The following is a 19,567-nucleotide window of genomic DNA, read 5'->3' as shown; positions in this document are numbered from 1 at the left end:
AAATCCCTCGCGTATTTGTGCTCTGGTTCTGTAGCTGGGGAAGCAGGCTTTGGTGGGAATTAGAACTTGGCCCCAGTCATCTGATTCTAATTCAGGCTGGTTTAGCGCCCACACCACTGCTCTTTGGCTCTGAGTTGGCTGTCAGAGCATCTCTCGGCCTTTCTTCTGGTTATTATATCGTTGTGTGGCGTGCTTGCCCACCTGGAGAGACACCCCTGGATTTGGCTGTGTGTCATGGGTCCCATTGCACTGAGCATGTCTTGCGTTTCCTGGAGGGCCTTGTGTGTTGAGAGCGTAGCACTTGGGTCAGGCTGGACTGGCATGGAGTATGCCAGGCTCAGCGCTGAGGGCCCTCCTGCGGGCACACCTTCAAGGTGACAAACGCAGTGCCTGCCAGGTGAACAGAGGCAGTCTCCCTCCCGGTGTGCTCTCCCTGTCCCTGAGCGCTCATCCTGTGGAGAACACCAGGTGTTTATTAACCACTGAGTTCATCAGAAGTGAAGCTTCATCAAACAGGGCTAGAAAAGAGAACATGAGGTGCCCGTCAAGTGCTGAACACACCCTGCTTTCCTTAGCCTGGACGGCTGGGTGAAGTGTGGGAGAATTTATCTCTGTGCTCAGTGAAGACGAGTAGCTCGCTCGTGGCTGCACAGTTGTGAAGTGGCAGAGAACAGGAGTGGACCTCCCGCGTGCCAGGCCTCAGAGGCAGCCTTCTGCTAGTTTTGCCAGCTTTTCGTTTATAAGTTACCACGCCATCCTTGCAGAGAGATCTGAGACCTTGGGGAGTTGTGAGAGCTCAGGAAAATGCCACTCAACCTTGAGTGAGGATGTTGGCATAATGGGACTTTTCTGCCAGGCCAGAGGACAGGGCCAGCATGGCTGTGTGCTCACCAAGCACTGATGGGCCCGGTCTGGACTTCAGGGACCCAGTGGTAGGAGAGGTAGATGAGTTAGCCACAGCCAGGGACACGGCCCTCCCTCCCCCAGGGGAAAGGTTGCTTTGTCTGTCCGGTTGACAGCTACGCAGCCCTGCCTTCCTTGCTTTTCTCTCCCTCTCGATTCCTTGTTTGTCTCCAGTGATCTCACCGCCCGACATCCACATCGACAGCTACGGCGAAAACTCCCTGAGCTTCACTGTGACCATGGGCGGCGACACCAAGGTAGGGTGGCGCACAGCTGGGTGTGCTTGCCTGTCTCCGTGTGGGGGCGTTGGGGGGAGACGGGGAGTGATTCACCCAGCGCAGGGAGATTAGGGTGGACTGTGCCTTGGTCCTCTGAAGCCCCATCGCAGCCCAGTGGTGGCTCCAGTCCCCAGCTCATTATTCTGCCTCAGCCTGGTGCCTGTGTTTTTTTTTTTTCCTTCTTCCCCCTGTAACCATGTAATTAAATGGTTCACAGCTACAGTGCAAATAAAGAGTTGGTGTTAACAGAATATGCGCGCCCTGTAATTTTCAGCTTTATTGGATTCCCTGCTGCTCATGCTAATGTAGAGCTTCCTGGAAGGGCCACCTTCTTGTGAGAATTGGGTCCTCACGCCCGCCCCGTCCACCATCACACAAGCCTGTCTCCTGCGGGCCTGCCACCTCCACACAGCCCGTCCCTCCTGTGTCCCAGGCTCTCAGGTTGAGATGTCTCTCCTGTGCATTTGTTCCTGTTGTCCCCATCCCCGTCCATCAGCCATAGTGAGGAAGACCCTCCGAGAGCCTCTGCCCTGGGTCAGGCTCTTCCTTGAGCACCATGAGACAAGACCTAGCCTGTCCTGGGGTTCCTGGATGTAGTGGCCTGCGCTTTGAAACACGTGGTGTCTCCACTCACGGATAGACTCCCCGTGCTCCCATCCTGTCCTCACCACAGAGACTCCCCGTGCTCCCATCCTGTCCTCACCACACACAGATTCCCCGTGCTCCCATCCTGTCCTCACCACACAGACTCCCCGTGCTCCCATCCTGTCCTCACCACACACAGACTCCCCGTGCTCCCCATCCTGTCCTCACCACACGCAGACTCCCCGTGCTCCCCATCATCCTCACCACACACAGACTCCCCGTGCTCCCCATCATCCTCACCACACAGACTCTCCGTGCTCCCATCCTATCCTCACCACACACAGACTCCCCGTGCTCCCATCCTGTCCTCACCACACATAGACTCCCCGTACTCCCATCCTGTCCTTACCACACAGACTCCTCGTGCTCCCCATCATCCTCACCACACACAGACTCCCCGTGCTCCCATCCTGTCCTCACCACACAGACTCCCCGTGCTCCCATCCTGTCCTCACCACACACAGACTCCCCGTGCTCCCCATCCTGTCCTCACCACACGCAGACTCCCCGTGCTCCCCATCCTGTCCTCACCACACACAGACTCCCCATGCTCCCATCCTGTCCTCACCACACACAGACTCCCCGTGCTCCCCATCATCCTCACCACACACAGACTCCCCGTGCTCCCATCCTGTCCTCACCACACAGACTCCCCGTGCTCCCATCCTGTCCTCACCGCACACAGACTCCCCGTGCTCCCCATCATCCTCACCACACACAGACTCCCCGTGCTCCCATCCTGTCCTCACCACACACAGACTCCCCGTGCTCCCCATCATCCTCACCACACACAGACTCCCCGTGCTCCCATCCTGTCCTCACCACACAGACTCCCCGTGCTCCCATCCTGTCCTCACCACACAGACTCCCCGTGCTCCCATCCTGTCCTCACCGCACACAGACTCCCCGTGCTCCCCATCATCCTCACCACACACAGACTCCCCGTGCTCCCATCCTGTCCTTACCACACAGAGACTCCCTGTGCTCCCCGTCATCCTCACCACACACAGACTCCCCGTGCTCCCCATCCTGTCCTCACCACACGCAGACTCCCCGTGCTCCCCATCCTGTCCTCACCACACAGACTCCCCGTGCTCCCCATCCTGTCCTCACCACACACAGACTCCCCATGCTCCCATCCTGTCCTCACCACACACAGACTCCCCGTGCTCCCCATCATCCTCACCACACACAGACTCCCTGTGCTCCCATCCTGTCCTCACCACAGACTCCCCGTGCTCCCATCCTGTCCTCACCACACACAGACTCCCCGTGCTCCCCATCATCCTCACCACACACAGACTCCCCGTGCTCCCATCCTGTCCTCACCACACAGACTCCCCGTGCTCCCATCCTGTCCTCACCGCACACAGACTCCCCGTGCTCCCCATCATCCTCACCACACACAGACTCCCCGTGCTCCCATCCTGTCCTCACCACACACAGACTCCCCGTGCTCCCATCATCCTCACCACACACAGACTCCCCGTGCTCCCATCCTGTCCTCACCACACACAGACTCCCCGTGCTCCCCATCATCCTCACCACACACAGACTCCCCGTGCTCCCATCCTGTCCTCACCACACACACAGACTCCCCGTGCTCCTTATCATCCTCACCACACAGACTCCCCGTGCTCCCCATCCTGTCCTCACCACACAGAGACTCCCCGTGCTCCCATCCTGTCCTCACCACACACAGACTCCCCGTGCTCCCCATCATCCTCACCACACAGACTCCCCGTGCTCCCCATCATCCTCACCACACAGACTCCCCGTGCTCCCCATCCTGTCCTCACCACACAGAGACTCCCCGTGCTCCCATCCTGTCCTCACCACACACAGACTCCCCGTGCTCCCATTCTGTCCTCACCACACACAGACTCCCCGTGCTCCCATCCTGTCCTCACCACAGACTCCCCGTGCTCCCATCCTGTCCTCACCACACACAGACTCCCGTGCTCCCCATCCTGTCCTCACCGCACACAGACTCCCCGTGCTCCCCATCCTGTCCTCACCGCTGTGGTGGTGACGTGTCCCCTGGTTCTCGACAGGTGAATGGCTACGTGGTGAATCTTTGCTGGGCATTTGATGTCCACAAACAAGAGAAGAAAACCTTGAACTTCCGAGGGAGCCCAGTGTCCTACAAAGGTAAGGCCTTGGCCCTGGTCAGTGCAGGGGCACAAAGGGCTGAGGCCAGACCTGTCCTTCCTGTCGGGAGTGCTGAAGTCTGGGAAGCAGGGAGAAACAGGTGGTCTGGAGGGGCCTGGCGTGGCAGGCTCCTGTCCACCGGACGCCATGCCTGTGCCCTGCCTGCAGGTCAGAAGGTCACTTGTTGGCTCTACCAGCTCCATTCTGAGCCAGTAGTGGACATCTGAGGGCAGAGCGGAAGAAGGCCCAGAGAGGCTGGGTCAGCTCTGAAGTGAGTGTGTGTGTGTGTGTGTGTGTGTGTGTGTGTGTGTGTGTGTACTGGGACTTGATCTTGGGGCTCCACTCTCACTTTTTTGCTCAATGCTGGGTTTCTGCCCCTTGACCCATGCCTCTGCTTCTGGCTTTGTGCTGGTTAATTAGCAATGAAGTGTCTCTCAGATTTATTTTCCAGGCTGGCTTCAAGCTTAGATCCTCAGATCTCAGCCCCCTAGCTACTCACCTAGGATTACAGGCGTGAGTCACTGGTACCTGGCTAAAGATAATTTTTACACTCCCTGAAGAGTTCCTGGATTCGGTTATCTTACCTCCTCTCTAGTCTGGCTCGCAACCTCTGGGTTACTCTGAGGTAATGGTAGGTTCAGAGAATCCGTGCTGTCCTCAGAAGGAGGCTGTGCAGGGGACTAGAACCCACATCTTCTCGGCCGGTCTCACGACTCTGTGTGGTTATGGAGGACTTGGCAGGCTCGGGGGCAGAGGCCGTCATGGCTGTGGCTCACGTCTGTTCAGGTGTTGCTCACAGGCAGTACCAGCCGCTGCCCGTGCACCACCCCGTGCCATCCCTGCACCAGCCGGGCATGGTCACAGCTCACCGCTCTCCAGCTCACAAACAAGGAAGCAGAGCTAGGGAGACCACGAAGGTAGCGGGGCCCGGTACCCGCCTGGCCCTTCTGACCACCCAGCATCCTCTCCGCTCTGCTAACCTGATAATGAGAAGGAAGGCATGCTTCACCCCGAAAGTCTAGGCGATGGCCTGTAAACGTTTCCTAATCTCCTTTTGCTTTTTAGGTGTATCACTGATTTTCCCTACATTGAACTGTAGGTCTTTTTGTTTTGTAAAAATCAAGGAAATACTACCTGTAGTTTTGCCCCCTTTTCTTTTTCATTTAGCATAAAGTTTTCTAATTTTACAATTTTGGGGGCAGAACAAGTTTTCGTGGAGTACCTGTTATTAATTATTGTCATGTCACCAGCTGGGCTTGAGCAGTTGGTTTTTTAATTTTCTTTATTTTTTTTTCCTTAGTGGTGCTGGGGTTTAAACTCTACTGCCTAAGCCTGGCCCTCAGCCTTTTTTGTGTTAGTTATTTTTCCGATAGGGTCTCCAGAGCCTTCTTTTCTTGTTTGGCCTCAGACCTTGATCCTCTTACCTGTGCCTTGCACATCGCTGAGCTGACAGGCTTGAACCACTCTGCCTGTTAGTTGGTTGGTTTTCCTTTTCTTACTATTCACATTAAATAGTTGTACCCAGGGGTCCACCTCACCATGTCAGATTGTGACTTGCTTTGGCTTGTTTTGTGAAGGATTGGATTTTGTTAACTTTTTGCTCCAGTTTGATCCTTCCGATCTTCAACTGCTAGGTGGAAGGGATTATAGACATGTGGCACCATCCCTCATCCATGCACAGTTCTACTGTAGCAGACACTGTGATAGACACCTTTGTTCACAGATATTTGAGTCCCTTTCTGACTTCATAGATAATCAGATTGAATGCTGTGGTTTTCAGGGATCATATAAGCTAAGACCAAATATCAGAAGTGTCATGGTCAACTTTAGTTCCCATGAGGTGTGTGGCGTACAATGTGCAGTATTTACTTAAACAGAGACATTGCTGTAGAAACAGGCATGCATGTCACTCAGACCCCAGCTTCTTCCCGGCCTCTCCCTCTCCTTACAGTTGGCAATCTAACAGCTCATACGTCCTATGAGATTTCTGCCTGGGCCAAGACTGACTTGGGTGACAGTCCCCTGGCATTTGAGCATGTCACGACTAGAGGGGTTCGCCCCCCTGCTCCCAGCCTCAAAGCCAAGGCCATCAATCAGACTGCGGTGGAATGCGTCTGGACCGGCCCCAGGAATGTGGTAAGTGGGCAGAGTGACCGGCACAGAGTGGCTGCAGGCCCTCCCCCGATGCTCAGCTTCCAGACAGCCTTCTTGGCAGTGGGTGGCTGCTTCCTTTCCCCCTCAACCCAGGCGCCCTCCCAGCCAGCTCGCTGGCAGCCTCCCTCCTCACCTCCAGCACCCCCTCCCGTCTCCCTGCCCAGGCTCTGCCTCTCTCTGTATTTCCACCTATCTCACGGAGTCACAGGCCCTGCCCACCATAAAAGTCCTCCCACCACTCAGCAGACCACATTGGCCCAGCACCCCCACGCCCGCTCTGTGGACCCCTGGTTTCCTGTTCCGCTCTCCACGCCTCACTGGCTTTCCCTTTCTCTCTCCCAGTGAGCCTTGCACGGTGCGGCTCCCTGGTGACTGGTAACTAGCCTGCTCTCCTCCCTGCCCGCTCTCCTCCCTGCCCGCTCTCCTCCCTGCACGTCTCTTGGAGAATGAGCTCTGAGGACAGCGGCATGCCCTGTTCTCCATTGCCTGTGCCAGTCTCAGCGCCTGCAGGCAGAAGTGTTGGTAGCACTGACGTCCTCCAGCCTTTCGCAGTGCTTCCAAGATGTTACGTTAGAGATTTCCGCTACACCCTCATGTCGAGTGTTCTAGCTACTCAGGAGGCTCAGACCTGAGGATTGTGGTTCGAAGCCAGTCTGGGTAGAAAAGTCCAACTCACCTCCAGGAAATCAGTGAAAAAAACTAGTGTGTGGCTCAAGTGGTAGAGTGACAGCTAGGAGTTTTTTTAAAAAAAGACAAGATTGAGTTTAATACCGAGTTTAAGTCCTAGTACTTAAGTGGGTGTGTACGTGCGTGTGCGCGTGCGCACGCACACACACACACACACACACACACACACACACACACACACACACACCCGCACACGGGATTCTGAGAAATGAGGTCACTGGCCCATGAGCTGACATCACGCGCTGGTTTCCTAGGTTTACGGCATTTTCTACGCCACATCCTTTCTCGACCTCTATCGAAATCCCCAGAGCGTGACCACTTCACTGCACAACAAGACTGTCATTGTTGGTCGGGATGAGCAGTATTTGTTTCTGGTAAGTTCCCCATAACAGAGAGGAGGGAGAGGCTTGGAGTTCCAGCTCCCGCAGGGCCTAGGAGCCCCCAGACCTGGGCTCCAGGACAGGAGAGTGTGGCAGGAGGTAGCTTCTCCTCCCAACAGCTCTGGGGTCCAGCTGTCTCTTCATGCTGAAAGGTCAGTGGCTTTCACCAGTGAGTCATGGACATGCGTGAATTGTCCTTTTTCAGATTTGACCTCGAGAAATCTAATTTATATATTTTTGCTTATGTGCCAAGATAAATGGGAAAAAAAATGTGTGGTCTGTTAGGACAGCAGGATTGAAAACAGCTTAAACGTCCCTGAAGAACAGAGCTCACAGTACCGGGCTCGCCCGCGGGAAGAAATACAGGGAGCAGTAAAACACCGAGTGTGCCGACAGGGGAGAAGTCTCTGAGCTGTGGTACTGAACATAAGGCATCGTGTGCCTGTGTGTTCTCAGTCGTGCACGGCACGTGAAAGACAATGCACGCTCACACATGTACCACAGGCAAGTTCATTTGCACACAGATACCTTGCTTCTGTGTGCCAAGGACAATCGTAGAAGAAAGCACAGGCTCTTCTCAGTAGTGGTCTCGAAGGCTGTGGGAGGCCCCGTTAGAGTTCACGTCGTTTAGATTCATGGAATGATCACCGTGGAAGTCTGCCATTACTTTGTTGAAAACAATTGTCCAATGAAGAGCATACGAGCCCCCGTGGTGTTCTCTCTTCTGCATGTGTGCTTGGCCCTAGGTCCGGGTGTTGGTGCCGTATCAGGGGCCATCCTCTGACTATGTAGTGGTGAAGATGATTCCAGACGGCAGGCTCCCGCCCCGCCACCTGCATGTGGTCCACACAGGCAAAACCTCGGCAGTCATCAAGTGGGAATCGCCCTATGACTCTCCCGACCAGGCCCTGGTGAGTGGGCAGGCCACGAGCGGCTTGTTTAGCTTTGCCTGATTCAGGCGGGGTGTGGGGGGAGAGGCCCCGGTGGGGCAGGAAACACAGCCCGTCTCTTCCCGCTTCTCTCCAGCCAAAAATCAAGTCTGACGGTCACTGCCATGGCTGTGCTTTGGCCCTGAACTTGGGGGTTCCGTATCAGTGGGCTCAGTCTATTGCAAGTTGAAAATATTTGGAAAAGGAATTGCAGCTCTTCTGAATGTTTTTTTCCTTGTCATGTTCTTTCCCTACCCTGTATACACCACATCAGCCGTTCCGTAGCCCTTACATTTGTGATAAGTAATGAGGAGGATTTCGAGTACAGGGAGTGTAGCATGTAGGCTCTGTGAGGCGCGAGACCATTTTGTATCTGAGACTCTGCATCTGCAAGGGGTGCTGGAACCACACCCCTGCAGATGCCCACGGGTGGGGGTACTTAAGGGACCCTGAGCTAGGAGGATCAAAGGGGCTCTAACTTTGACTGCCACGGAGGCTTCCGCTTTGTTTTGCGCTGGGCTCTAGCTCTATGCCGTTGCCGTGAGAGACCTCATAAGGAAGACGGACAGGAGCTACCGAGTCAGCTCCCGCAACAGCACGGTGGAGTACACCCTCGGCAAGCTGGAGCCGGGTGGCAAGTACCACGTCATCGTGCAGCTGGGAAACATGAGCAAGGACGCCAGCATCAGAGTGGCCACGGGTGAGAAGCCCGTCCTCCCACGCCACAGGTCCTCCCCCCCCCATGGCGGCATGCGGGGTGGGTACACACTGCCCTGCCGCAGAGTGGGGTGGGGGTAACATGGGAGGTCAGGGCCAGGAGGCTGGGGAGAGGCTCTCATTTCCATATCATCCTAAGTTCTGGGTCTTGAACCCAGGCCTGGTGCATGACGAGGAGACTGCTGGGTTACAAGCCCAGCCTCTGAGTCTCTCTGGCCATCTTCTTCCTTAGTTCAAAAGTGGCATTCCTCGAGGGGGAGGAAGGAAGGAATGCCCAGGAGAGGCTGTCATACGGGCATCAGTCGAGTCCCTGCATTATATCCATGCGTATTGAGGGTCTGGGTTCACTGCAGTCGTCCGGCGTGCAGCGATGGAGGGGGCCCTGAAATAGAGCGTGTGTGAAATGGCGTCCGCACTCAGTGCAGACAGTGGGTGATGGGCTCATTAGGGGAGAGCAGTGGTCAGTGTCACAGACTCAGTCTTGGAGCCCCCGCTGCTTTGAGGGTGGCCGTGGGTGCAGCAGACTGGGCCCAGCTTCCGTGTCCTTCTAGTGCCGTTTGTTCTGGCTCAGCCCTTCCATCTTCTGTCAGCCCCACCTCCCCCACCATGGAGCTGAGAGCCATAACTTTAGATACCGTTGACAGCGTCGTGATGGCGCCAGCCACACACCAGGCTCTGAACCCAAGGCTGAGATTATTCTGCTGACTGTCAGTTCCACATCTTTCGTTTCAGTTTCATTGTCAGCCCCTGATGCCTTAAAAATCATAACGGAAAATGACCACGTTCTTCTGTTTTGGAAAAGTCTCGCTTTAAAGGAAAAGCAATTTAATGAAAGCAGGGTAAGTCCCTCCCCCTCCTCCTCCTCCTCCTCCTCCTCCTCCTCCTCCTCCTCCTCCTCAGCAGTGGCTTTGGAAATTGAGATCCACTCTGTAGATGAGCTCATTAACAGAATGTTGAACAGATCCTGTAAGAAAGAGAAAGAAGCCGGGGAGGGGGCACAAAACTCGAGAATTAAAGGGCCATTTCAGGTGGGATTGCTAATTAGTGAAATGTTTGCACTGCCCATGAAAGACGAGAATCTCTGTAGTAAAGCATTTTTCAGTCCTGCACTTGTCTGTCTTTGGAGAAGGAGGAATAGATGAGAGCCTTGCTTCCTGGAGCTGGATTGGAGCTGTTAGCAGCTCTGCATCCGAACCAGGAGCACCACCTTTGCCACGCCCTCCAAGGCCTGGCTGTGGCCTCAGTGCCACACTCAAAGCTGGCATCTCGCCACTTCCTCCCCAGAGAATTAGAGAGAGAGAGAGAGAGAGAGAGAGAGAGAGAGAGAGAGAGAGAGAGAGAGAGAGAGAGAGAGAGAGAGAGCAGGAGGCCTGTGAAGCTGACTTCAGAAAAACACCTTTGTTTTGGCCTGCTATCTGCAGGCCAATACTGTAGCCACACTGTGAGGCAGTGAAGGAGAGTTCGACCTTGGAGATTTGCCAAGGACAAGCATCTGTGGATGTTTTGTCGGACATGGAGCTTGAACTCAGGGTCTGGGTGCTGTCCTTGAGCTCTTTTGCTCAAGGCTAGTGCTTGACCACTTTGAGCCACAGCTCTGCTTCCAGGTTTTAAGTGGTCATGGGAGATAACAGTCACATGTGAACTTTTCTGCCCAGGCTGGCTTTGAACATGATCTTCAGATCTCAGGCTCCTGAGTGGCAGCCAGTGCCCGGCTGACAATCATCTACTGAGCAGAGCTGGTTGACCTTGGGACAGCCTTGGGATAGAGTTGGGACCCTCAGTGACTTTCACCTTTTTCGCCATTTTGTCTCAGTCAGTTTTTAAAACTTGAGGAAATTCTCACAGTGGTGAGGATTTCTGGTGATTTTCCGGCCTCACCGTGGCTGTTGAGAATGCAGGGCCTCTTTAACTGGATGGTGAGCAGGATTACCAGATCCAACTACTAACTTACTGAAAGGCTCTGGGCTTGCCTGGGGCAAGTGACTGCTTCCGGGGCCTTTGGAGGCCGGGGTCTTCCTTCCTCAGGGCCTCCCTTTCCTGGCGCTCCATAGCGCATATGCCCATGAGGTGTGGTGGCCATGGGAGGCAGGGTCGGGAGCAGTCCCTGTTGGGTATGGCGAGGGTCACATCAGGAGAAGCAGCGTCTGTGAAAGGCTGCGGTGTGCTCACGTGGAGTCAGAGCGACCACGGCAGACTCCGGTCTGCTTCGGCTCCCTGAGCATTTCTTGCACGTGTGCCTGCAGGGTTACGAGATCCACATGTTCGACAGTTCCGTGAACCTCAGCGCTCACCTGGGGAATACTACTGACAATTTCTTCAAAATTTCCAACCTGAAGATGGGCCACAATTACACATTCACCGTCCAGGCGCGGTGCCTTCTGGGCAGCCAGCTCTGCGGGGAGCCGGCTGTGCTGCTGTATGATGATCTGGGGTCTGGTGAGTCTCTGTCCAGTGGCGGCAGCGTCCTGCCCTTTTGGGGAGCTGCAGGAATGCGGGGTGTGTCTTCCTAGTACATTCCAAACAGCCCCACAGCTCACAGGGAAAACCACGGAGGTGTCAATGTGATCAGGTCCTGCAGTAATTAACAGATAGAGTCTCAACCAGGCCTGGTAGCAGGAGCTGGGTTTTCAAGATGAACCATATTTTGAATATAAATAGACGAAAGGGGAGATTTTGTTTAACAAGGAGAGCCTATTTGGCGAAGACTAGGTTAATGAAGTTTTTATAGGACTTCTCAGAGCCTTTAGCATGCCAGTATACCCTCGTGGTTTTCAAGTCCATAGCTTATCTTCTTATTTAATCAATTTAGTTTTGGTTCATTTGTGGGGCTTGAACTGAGGGCCTGGGAGCTGTCCCTGAGCTTTGCCGTTCAAGGCTAGTGCTCTACCACGTTGAACCACAGCGCCACTTCTGGTTTTCTGGTGGTTCGTTGGTGATTGGAATCTCATGGCTTATCCTGCCTGGGCCGGCAGCCTCAGCTCTCAGCCTCCTGCATAGCTGGGATTGCGGGCAGGCCTGAGCCACCTGCACTGCGTCTATGCATGTGAGGATGGCTCACCACCTTTCAGTGACTGTATGTAGTAGGTGCCGTCTCGAGCCACACTGCTCATTTCCACAAGAAGTCTGCCCCCCTTACAGTAGCCAGGCAAGATTTCTAGAAAGCATTTCTCCACCATCTTTTTTGTTACAGTCCCTCCCAGCCATGAGCTAGTCAGGACATGGGCCTACATCATCTAGATCACCCTGTGCTGCAGTTTTAAGCACTCCCTCACTCAGTGCCTGCTGGGGGGGGGGGCAGGGGGCAGGTGGTGCTACCAAACACAACGCTTCTCCTGCTAAAGGAGGGAAGCGTGCTCTCTCTGACAGTGCTCTGTTGTTTTATTTTTAAGTAAGTTCCCTGAGGCATGCACTGGGGGGAAACCTGATGTGAGGACCACCGCCTTGGTGAAACCAAGACTCTTGGGGCTCCCCTGCTCCTGGGGTCCCGCCGTGCTCCAGCCAAGCCCGGGCCTTTCCGTAACTTTGCGCCATGCATCATGGGTTGGATGGACTGTGATATACTCAATTACAGTTTTTGTTTTCTTTTCCTTTTTTTTTTATAGAGCTGTTTTCTGGTCAGAAAAAGAAATGACAAAATATTTAAATACGAGCATGCTATTGAATTGCTAGTTTAGGCTCAAGGGAAATGGCCGATGGGCTGGGTGTGGTAGTGCATGCCTATAGTTCCAGGAGGCAAAGGTAAGAAGGTGATGGCACAGGACAAAATTGCAAGATAGTATCTGAGCACATAGTAAGACACTAATGAAAGGACTTGGGATATGACTCAAGAGGTGGAGAAAGAAAGGGAGGGCAGGAGAGCGAAGCGGAAGTGGGGAAATGCCAGGCTCTGGCCCATCCTATCAGAGTGACCCCCGGGCTGGCATTGGCACTTCCTGTACCAGGCAGAGCCGTGTCCATGCTGCCTCTCGTACACCAGAGGACAACCCCGGAGCCTACAGAGATGCCGAGTGAGCCAGATCTATTCCCCCGCTTTGCTCAGCTCCTGAGCTTCATTTTCTCACCTTGCGTGAGGATTTTTTTAGGGGAATGCAGGCAGGCAGGGTCCACATGCCAGTGCCTGCTCTCAGCCCTGGCCTCAGGCTTTCTACGGTGGGAAGACTCTTCACTCTCAAATACTGGGACACCAGGGTTGCCTGGCATCACCACCGAGCCCACGGCCCACTTTGACTACAACCATGGGCAGGCTGCAACTTTGCTAGATTATCACTGGCTCTGAGGGAAGCCTTACCAAATGTTAACCACGTAGGGAAAGGTGGTTTCTCTCTTTTTAACTTAACTATTTAAAAAAAAAAACCAACAACCTCATAAAACTTCACGAGCTGTTAAGTCACCATTGCGGTAAAGGAATCTGTGTGTGTGTGTGTCACTTAATGGAGCTTCAGGTAATTGCAGTTCAGAGTGACTCCAGTGCCAAGTAGGGGGAAATAATTCCAGTCTTGTTAATTAGTGGTCTAATTTCACATCCTCTTACGGAAGACAAGCCAGTGGTCTTAAGTAATAATGCTAATGAAATCAGCCTGGGTGCCCCAACAAAGATCTCCCTTCCAAGAGATTATCTAAATAAGCAACAAGGCAGTGATTAGGAGTCTAATGTAATTACCATATTTGCAAATGTGGGAGGCCGGTGGGCTTAGGCTGTGCGCCCTGTGCGGGGCCAGGGGCTCAGGGATGGGGATCTGGCCTCGTAGGTGGAGCCCTGGCGGCCGTCCAGGCCCCCAGGCAGACGGATGTGGCGGCCGTGGTGGTTCCTGTCCTGTTCCTGCTCCTGCTGAGCCTGGGCGTCGGCTTCGCTGTCCTCTACGCCAAGCACCGACGGCTGCAAAGCAGCTTCACCACCTTCGCCAACAGCCACTACAGCTCCCGGCTGGGCTCTGCCATCTTCTCCTCCGGGGATGACCTGGGTAAGGCCTTCTTCCTCGGAGCTGCCCTCAAAAGGCGGGACTCCTCTGAGGGGGAGCACTGTCTTAAGAGCCGCTGGAATGGAAGTGAGCCAGTCCGGTGTATCCACACCGTGGACTTGGAGTAGGGAAACCCAGCCGCCCATCTGGCTCAGTTCAGAAGACTGAAAAGAAGCCTGGTCACTGGTGATGGGGAGAGGGTAGGGCAGGGGGGATCTGAGCTGAGAGGCAGGAGGAGGTGCTGTGCTGTGCTGTGCCAGCTGGCCGTGGGGGCGGGCAGCGGGGTGGCCTGGGCCAGGCACGCGGGCACCGGCGCTGACTGAGGCCGACGGTTCTGTCTTTAGGGGAGGATGACGAAGACGCTCCCATGATCACTGGATTCTCCGACGACGTTCCCATGGTGATAGCGTGACTGAGCTTTCCTCACTCCAAACCAAATGGTGTAAATATTTTATTTGATAAAGATAGTGGATGGTTTATTTTAAAAGATGCACTTTGAGTTGCAATATGTTATTTTTATATGGGCCCAAAACAAAAACATTTAAAAAGAAAAAAAAATAAGGAAACAAAGGCAAGAGTCGAGTGTGTGGTGCTGACGGTGAGATGGTGCCAGGTTCACTTGAGGAAGCGCTCATCCACCCACCCTGCCCTCGTCCACCCACCCTGCCCTCGTCTTACAGGGCTGGGATTTCTGGGCTTGCTTTTAAGTCTGTGCGATCATTTTGGTTCAATAAATTGGCCATTCTTTTTATTTTTCTAAGACACAGAAATGTATTTAATGAAAAGCTTCATGGGGGGGGGGTGGTGTGGACCGTTCTCCCGGCAGGAGGGTACAGACTTGAAAGTTCTGTGTGGACTCAGTTTCTGTGCAAGCCTGTGGATGTCTCCCGGGAAGGGGTTCTTCTCTGTCGTTTTGTCAATTTGGGGGACTCTGTATAAGGCCAGGTTTTCATGGTCATGACACTGAATCACCATACCAGGTTGGGGCCTGGGGAACAGAGGTATTTTGTTGTCATTCACAGGAACCCATTTCACCCTTGGTGGCATGGCGGCCGACTGTGTCACCTCCTGGTGGCATGGCGACCAACCATGTCACTTCGTGGCCTCTGGCAGAAGAGTTGAGTGAGTGCTAGATTTTGGCTCAACGGCCCCAGCGTGGGAAGGCCCTCAGTGTCTTTGTCCTCAGCTCTCCGAAGCTACAGCGGGAAGCTTTGAATGTGGCCGGTGGAGAACTCTGCTTTCTTACACACTGGGGTCATTGTCATTGTGAAAATGAGAAAAGTCCTGGATCTGTGCCATGACAGATACACTGGCAAAAACAGCATGTCACACTCTATTTTCAAGTATTTGTTTTTGTTTTCATTTACCACTAAGGAAATCCCAGTTTTAAAGTCTTATGTTCGGGTGGAGGTGGCCACTGAATTGTCTTTGAAAATCCATACAGAGGAGACATGCAGTCAGTTTGAATTTGGTCAGTGCTTCTGTCTCCCTCCTTCCCTCCCTCCTTCCCTCCCCCCTCTGTTCCTCCCTCCCTCCCTCCATCTCTAGATGAACTGCTATCCATACTCACCTGAACATTTGATACTCCATCCTGTTTCCATGACCAACAACACTGGAATCTGTCTGTCTCCCTCCCCCCTTCTCCTCCCTCCCCAACAAGCTGCTTGTTTGTTTTTCAATCCTTCTGCCATTAAAATGTCACCCTTGCGTTCTGATGGCGCACCCTGGAAAGTGAGTCGGCAGTCATCCGTGTCCCAGACTCCATGTCTACTGTGACTGTCACTGGTACTGTCACTTGAACAACCTCATTACCCATTCTCCTCCTGTTGGGGAAGCAGTGAGCTGGGGCATATTCCGGAGTCACCGCTGCACCTGTCTTTGATATGCAAGCTTGGTTAAGCCTGTCTCCCCTCCCGCACTGCACCGCATGGCCTTCTCACAAGTGTTTGGTTTCTTTTCACGGAGAAAGTGTCATTCTCCGGTGGCAATATCGTTCATTCTAGAGACTGTACAGTTAGAGTTGACTAAATGTTTCAAATCTGTTCTGTTTTTTAATTTTTGGTTGCGAAGCTTGAATCAGGGCCTGGGCACTGCCCCTGGGCCTCCTTTTGCTCAAGACTAGCTAGCCCTCTACCACTGGGCCACAGCGCCACTTTCAATTTTCTAGTGGTTAATTGGAGATGAGTCTCCCCGGGCTGGCTTTGAACCACGATCCTCAGATCTCAGCCTCCTGAGTATCTAGGATTACAGGTGTGAGCCACCAGTGTCCAGCAAGTTTTTTTTTAATTTACCTGTGGTAGAGAGGAGTCCTTTCATCCTCCTGCTTCCTGTGCCTTGTGTGCAAGGCTGTCGTTCCTGACACGATGCTGGTGCAGGAACCGTGATGCTCCCTCCAGCTTAGCTTCCCCGCTTCTTCCCTCCCCTGCTGTTTTGTTCTTTCCCCACCCTAGAATTTGTTTGGTTTTGTCTTACCTTCCTTGAGAGTTTGCTTCCAGACTCTGCACCCTACCTACCACCTCCGCTTTAGCAAACCCTCGAAGAGGGTGGAAGAGGGGCCTCTGGGGAGGCACACCATCTTAACAAATCAGTAGGAGGTCTGTTCTTATCTTCTGCCAGCTTCGTGGTGCATTTGTGAAAGCAGACATATAAGGTTTGGGGCATTCTTTTTAATGATTCCATAGGCAGAGCTTTCTTTCTTTTTTTTAAATTACAGAGCAGATGTCTCAGGCTGACAAGCTGAGGGACAGCTGAGCATCCAATTCTAGTGAGCGGTGCCTCCCGTCCTCAGGGCACAGCACGTGCGGGCAGCCAGCCCCTTCTCTTGGAATATTACACTGTGCTGTTTGATGCCAAGCAGCGTTTTAGTGCTAGAGTATTTTGTATACACAGAAGAGCTAAGGTCCTGAAGACTAAGCCAGGTAGATGCAGTGACATGTAAATGTCTATTTTTATGAACTTTTGGAGCACACACTCCTGTTCCTTCTGCGTAGCTTTGCGGGGTTTGGATGCATCTGTGCCGTCTGCCAGAGTCCCATGGAAATGACAATGGGAAGTGAACACGGATGTGTGCAGTCTTTGAAGGTGACCGGATAACTTCACTGTGACCCCTGGAAACCCCCGGTTACTAAAGAAGGGGCTTCAAGAGCGTTCCCACTGCACAGGGGACAGGGTTTTCTCTCTTCTGGAGTGCATGGGTGGCAGATGTTCCCATGTCTGGGGAAGTGGGCCACTGAAGTGTAGCAGACAGAGCCCCTGGGCATTTTCTCTGGAGCTGATTTGCCCTTTTCTGAAGGGCGCATGCTCTGTGAGACACGGATCTGAGTGGCCGCAGTGACCCATGTCCTCCAAGGATGCCGGGAGAGGCCAAGTCTGCCCGGGCCTGTTCCTGGCAGACCAGGTGCTCTGGCCAAGGCTGGCAGCCAGGCCAGCTGGGGCAGTGACTCCTGGGGCTCCACGCTGGTTGCGTCACTAGGCCTGTCTGTCAGGTGGTGGGTGGCGAGGACAGGCAGTTCTGTTCTCTCCAGTTGAGGGATTGTCCCCTTCTGATAATGCTGGGCAACTGGGAGAGAGCTGTGGAGAACGATGGCCTGGTGAGCCCTTTGGAGGCAAGCACTTGCTCCTCCTGGGCGAATCCAACCTTTAGATGGTCACTGAGGTCACCGTGTCCAGTAAGAGTCTGCTTCCAGTACTCCCTTCAAGGTCCCAACTCCAACCTGTCAAATTCGGTTGTCCCCATTCTCTCTTAAGGGGGTCCTAGTATGTTCTCTAGGATTCACTTCCTTCTGCAGTGAGTTGGGGGGGGGCGTCCCTCAGAGAAGAGGCCCAGAGATTTCACCAACCTGAACACCATCCCCACAGCCATGTTAAGAGTCAACATCGAGCTCTATGCAGAATTCTCGCTTCCTTTGGGATTCTGTCTTGACATTCCTATTACTTCCCCACCCCCTTAACAGGAGTGTGTGCTGCCTTTCAGGTATATTTTTTTGTGTGTAATAAAAGCCAGTGCATTACATTTCTATGACTACTTTCTATGCAAGACTGAGGTATGGAAAACGAGAGGAAGATTTATCCGTGCCGTTGGGTCCTCGGAGGAGGAGTACATGTCAAGGGGAATTCCACTGGCAAACATGGCTTCAGAGGGACGGTAGGCTGTGCTTGCATTTCCGCCCGTGAATTTCAAGCAGCCATTTTATGAATTACATCATTAGAGCCAAGCACTAACCTGAGAATGGTATTAGTTTCATGATTGCTGAAGTAGGTCATTTTTCTTCAGATACTCCATGTTACTTCTCATGTAAAGACTCTCGTTAAGAATTATTAGGAACTTTTAGGCAAAGCCACAAGTATTTGCAGCGAAATGAGGCCTATTCTGTTCTTCTTTCAAATGAAACAGTGTACACTCGTTTCTCTCCAAAGTGAAATTCGGTATTTATCATTTCAATTGCCTTGGTAAGTTTCCAAGCCACTGGTTTCTGCTGAAGATTTTACTATATTGTTGCACAATTTGAAGGTAATTTTTTTGTCTCTGTCAACTTTTTTCACTGAATGAAAACCTATCTGGGTCAAATAAAGCCCCAGCTATTTGAATATCTACTCTGTGTTTCTTGATTTTGTTCTTTTGAGTATAACAAAAGTGAACCCAGTCTCCAAACTCCATCTGATTTATCTTTTGGAAAGGATATGCATGTGGTAGCTGAAAGAACCTCAGCCTGGCAGTGATTTTGCTATTAACAAGCCAGTCTGGGATGCAGGTCCTTAAAGAACACAATGTCAGGAGCCAGGAGTTTGGCCCAGTGGTAGAGTGCTTGCCTAGCATGCAGGAAGATCTGGGTTCAGTTCCTCAGTACCACATATATAGCTGGACATGGTGCTGTGGCCTAAGTGGTAGAGTTCCAGCCTTGAGAAAGCTGCTCAAGGACAGTGCTCAGGCCCTTAGTTCAAGCCCCAGGACTGGCAAAAAGAAAAAAAAGAAAAAGAGCACAACATCATTGTTGTGGGGGTGGGGAGCTGAGGAATCACTGGAGGTGGGTGGGGATCATGATGTGCTATGAAGGCAATTTCCCCATCTGAGGGATCAAAGCCCCGATGTGCAGAATGAGTGAGGGGCCTCGGAGTACCTCTGGTGGAGGGAAGGAAGTCCAGGGATCCTCCACTTGCAATGGAGCAGGTAGGGGGCTATGTCCCGTTTGAACAGTTCTGCTGGTGTATTGATTTTGTTTAGATAGGAAGGGCAAAGCAAAGCTCTGAATGGTATCATCCAGCTGTGTGGACAGATAGGAGAGAGACTAAAAGGCATTGATTGGGTAATATGTGTAGGAGAAACCAGAGAGGGACTGGTAGAGCAAGCCCTCAGCCCCAAGTAATTCCAATCTGAGGTCTTGTTCTGTATCACTTATGCAGCATCTGAATGAAAACAAGGAGCCCAACTCACTGCAATAAGAAAAACCCCAAGGGGAGAGCCACCTTGGCAGACTCACCTGGTCCTTGTCCACCTCTGGGTCTGACATCTTCTGGTTAGCAGCTTTCGGCATCCATTTCTATAGAGACGGACTTGCCAGTGGGCTCTTATTCCCAGAGGTCCATCCATGACAGTTTCTCTGGACAGGTGGGGGTTCTGCTCACACCTGCCACTCTGACTCACCTCTGCAACATTGCTGAGCAAGCCCCGCCCTCTCCCTAACCACTAGGTGATGGATTCAAGGCGGAACCTTCAGGCTCTGGAGTCATTCTGCATGTCAGAGGATCCTGCCTGGTAGTGTTGGTTT

At 53.0% G+C, this 19,567-nt stretch overlaps 1 protein-coding gene across 1 annotated transcript in view; it reads left to right on the top strand.

Annotated features, from left to right (window-relative positions):
• Positions 1-15,138, top strand: part of Sorl1 (sortilin related receptor 1) — a 105,065-nt gene extending 89,927 nt beyond the window's left edge. Inside the window, exons 39-48 of the mRNA XM_090319304.1 lie at positions 1,078-1,160; positions 3,881-3,977; positions 5,929-6,113; positions 7,073-7,192; positions 7,945-8,109; positions 8,653-8,827; positions 9,577-9,683; positions 11,088-11,280; positions 13,593-13,805; positions 14,147-15,138. Coding sequence (XP_090175430.1) covers positions 1,078-1,160; positions 3,881-3,977; positions 5,929-6,113; positions 7,073-7,192; positions 7,945-8,109; positions 8,653-8,827; positions 9,577-9,683; positions 11,088-11,280; positions 13,593-13,805; positions 14,147-14,214 — 1,406 coding nt within the window. The 3' untranslated portion in view covers positions 14,215-15,138. The remainder of the gene's footprint in view (positions 1-1,077; positions 1,161-3,880; positions 3,978-5,928; positions 6,114-7,072; positions 7,193-7,944; positions 8,110-8,652; positions 8,828-9,576; positions 9,684-11,087; positions 11,281-13,592; positions 13,806-14,146) is intronic.
• Positions 15,139-19,567: the final 4,429 nt, after the last annotated feature.

The sequence above is a fragment of the Megascapheus bottae genome, chromosome 27, assembly GCF_031878675.1.
Source record: "Megascapheus bottae isolate mThoBot1 chromosome 27, mThoBot2.hap1, whole genome shotgun sequence".
Lineage (NCBI taxonomy): Eukaryota > Metazoa > Chordata > Mammalia > Rodentia > Geomyidae > Megascapheus > Megascapheus bottae.
This window is presented reverse-complemented; position numbering and strand designations above follow the sequence as displayed.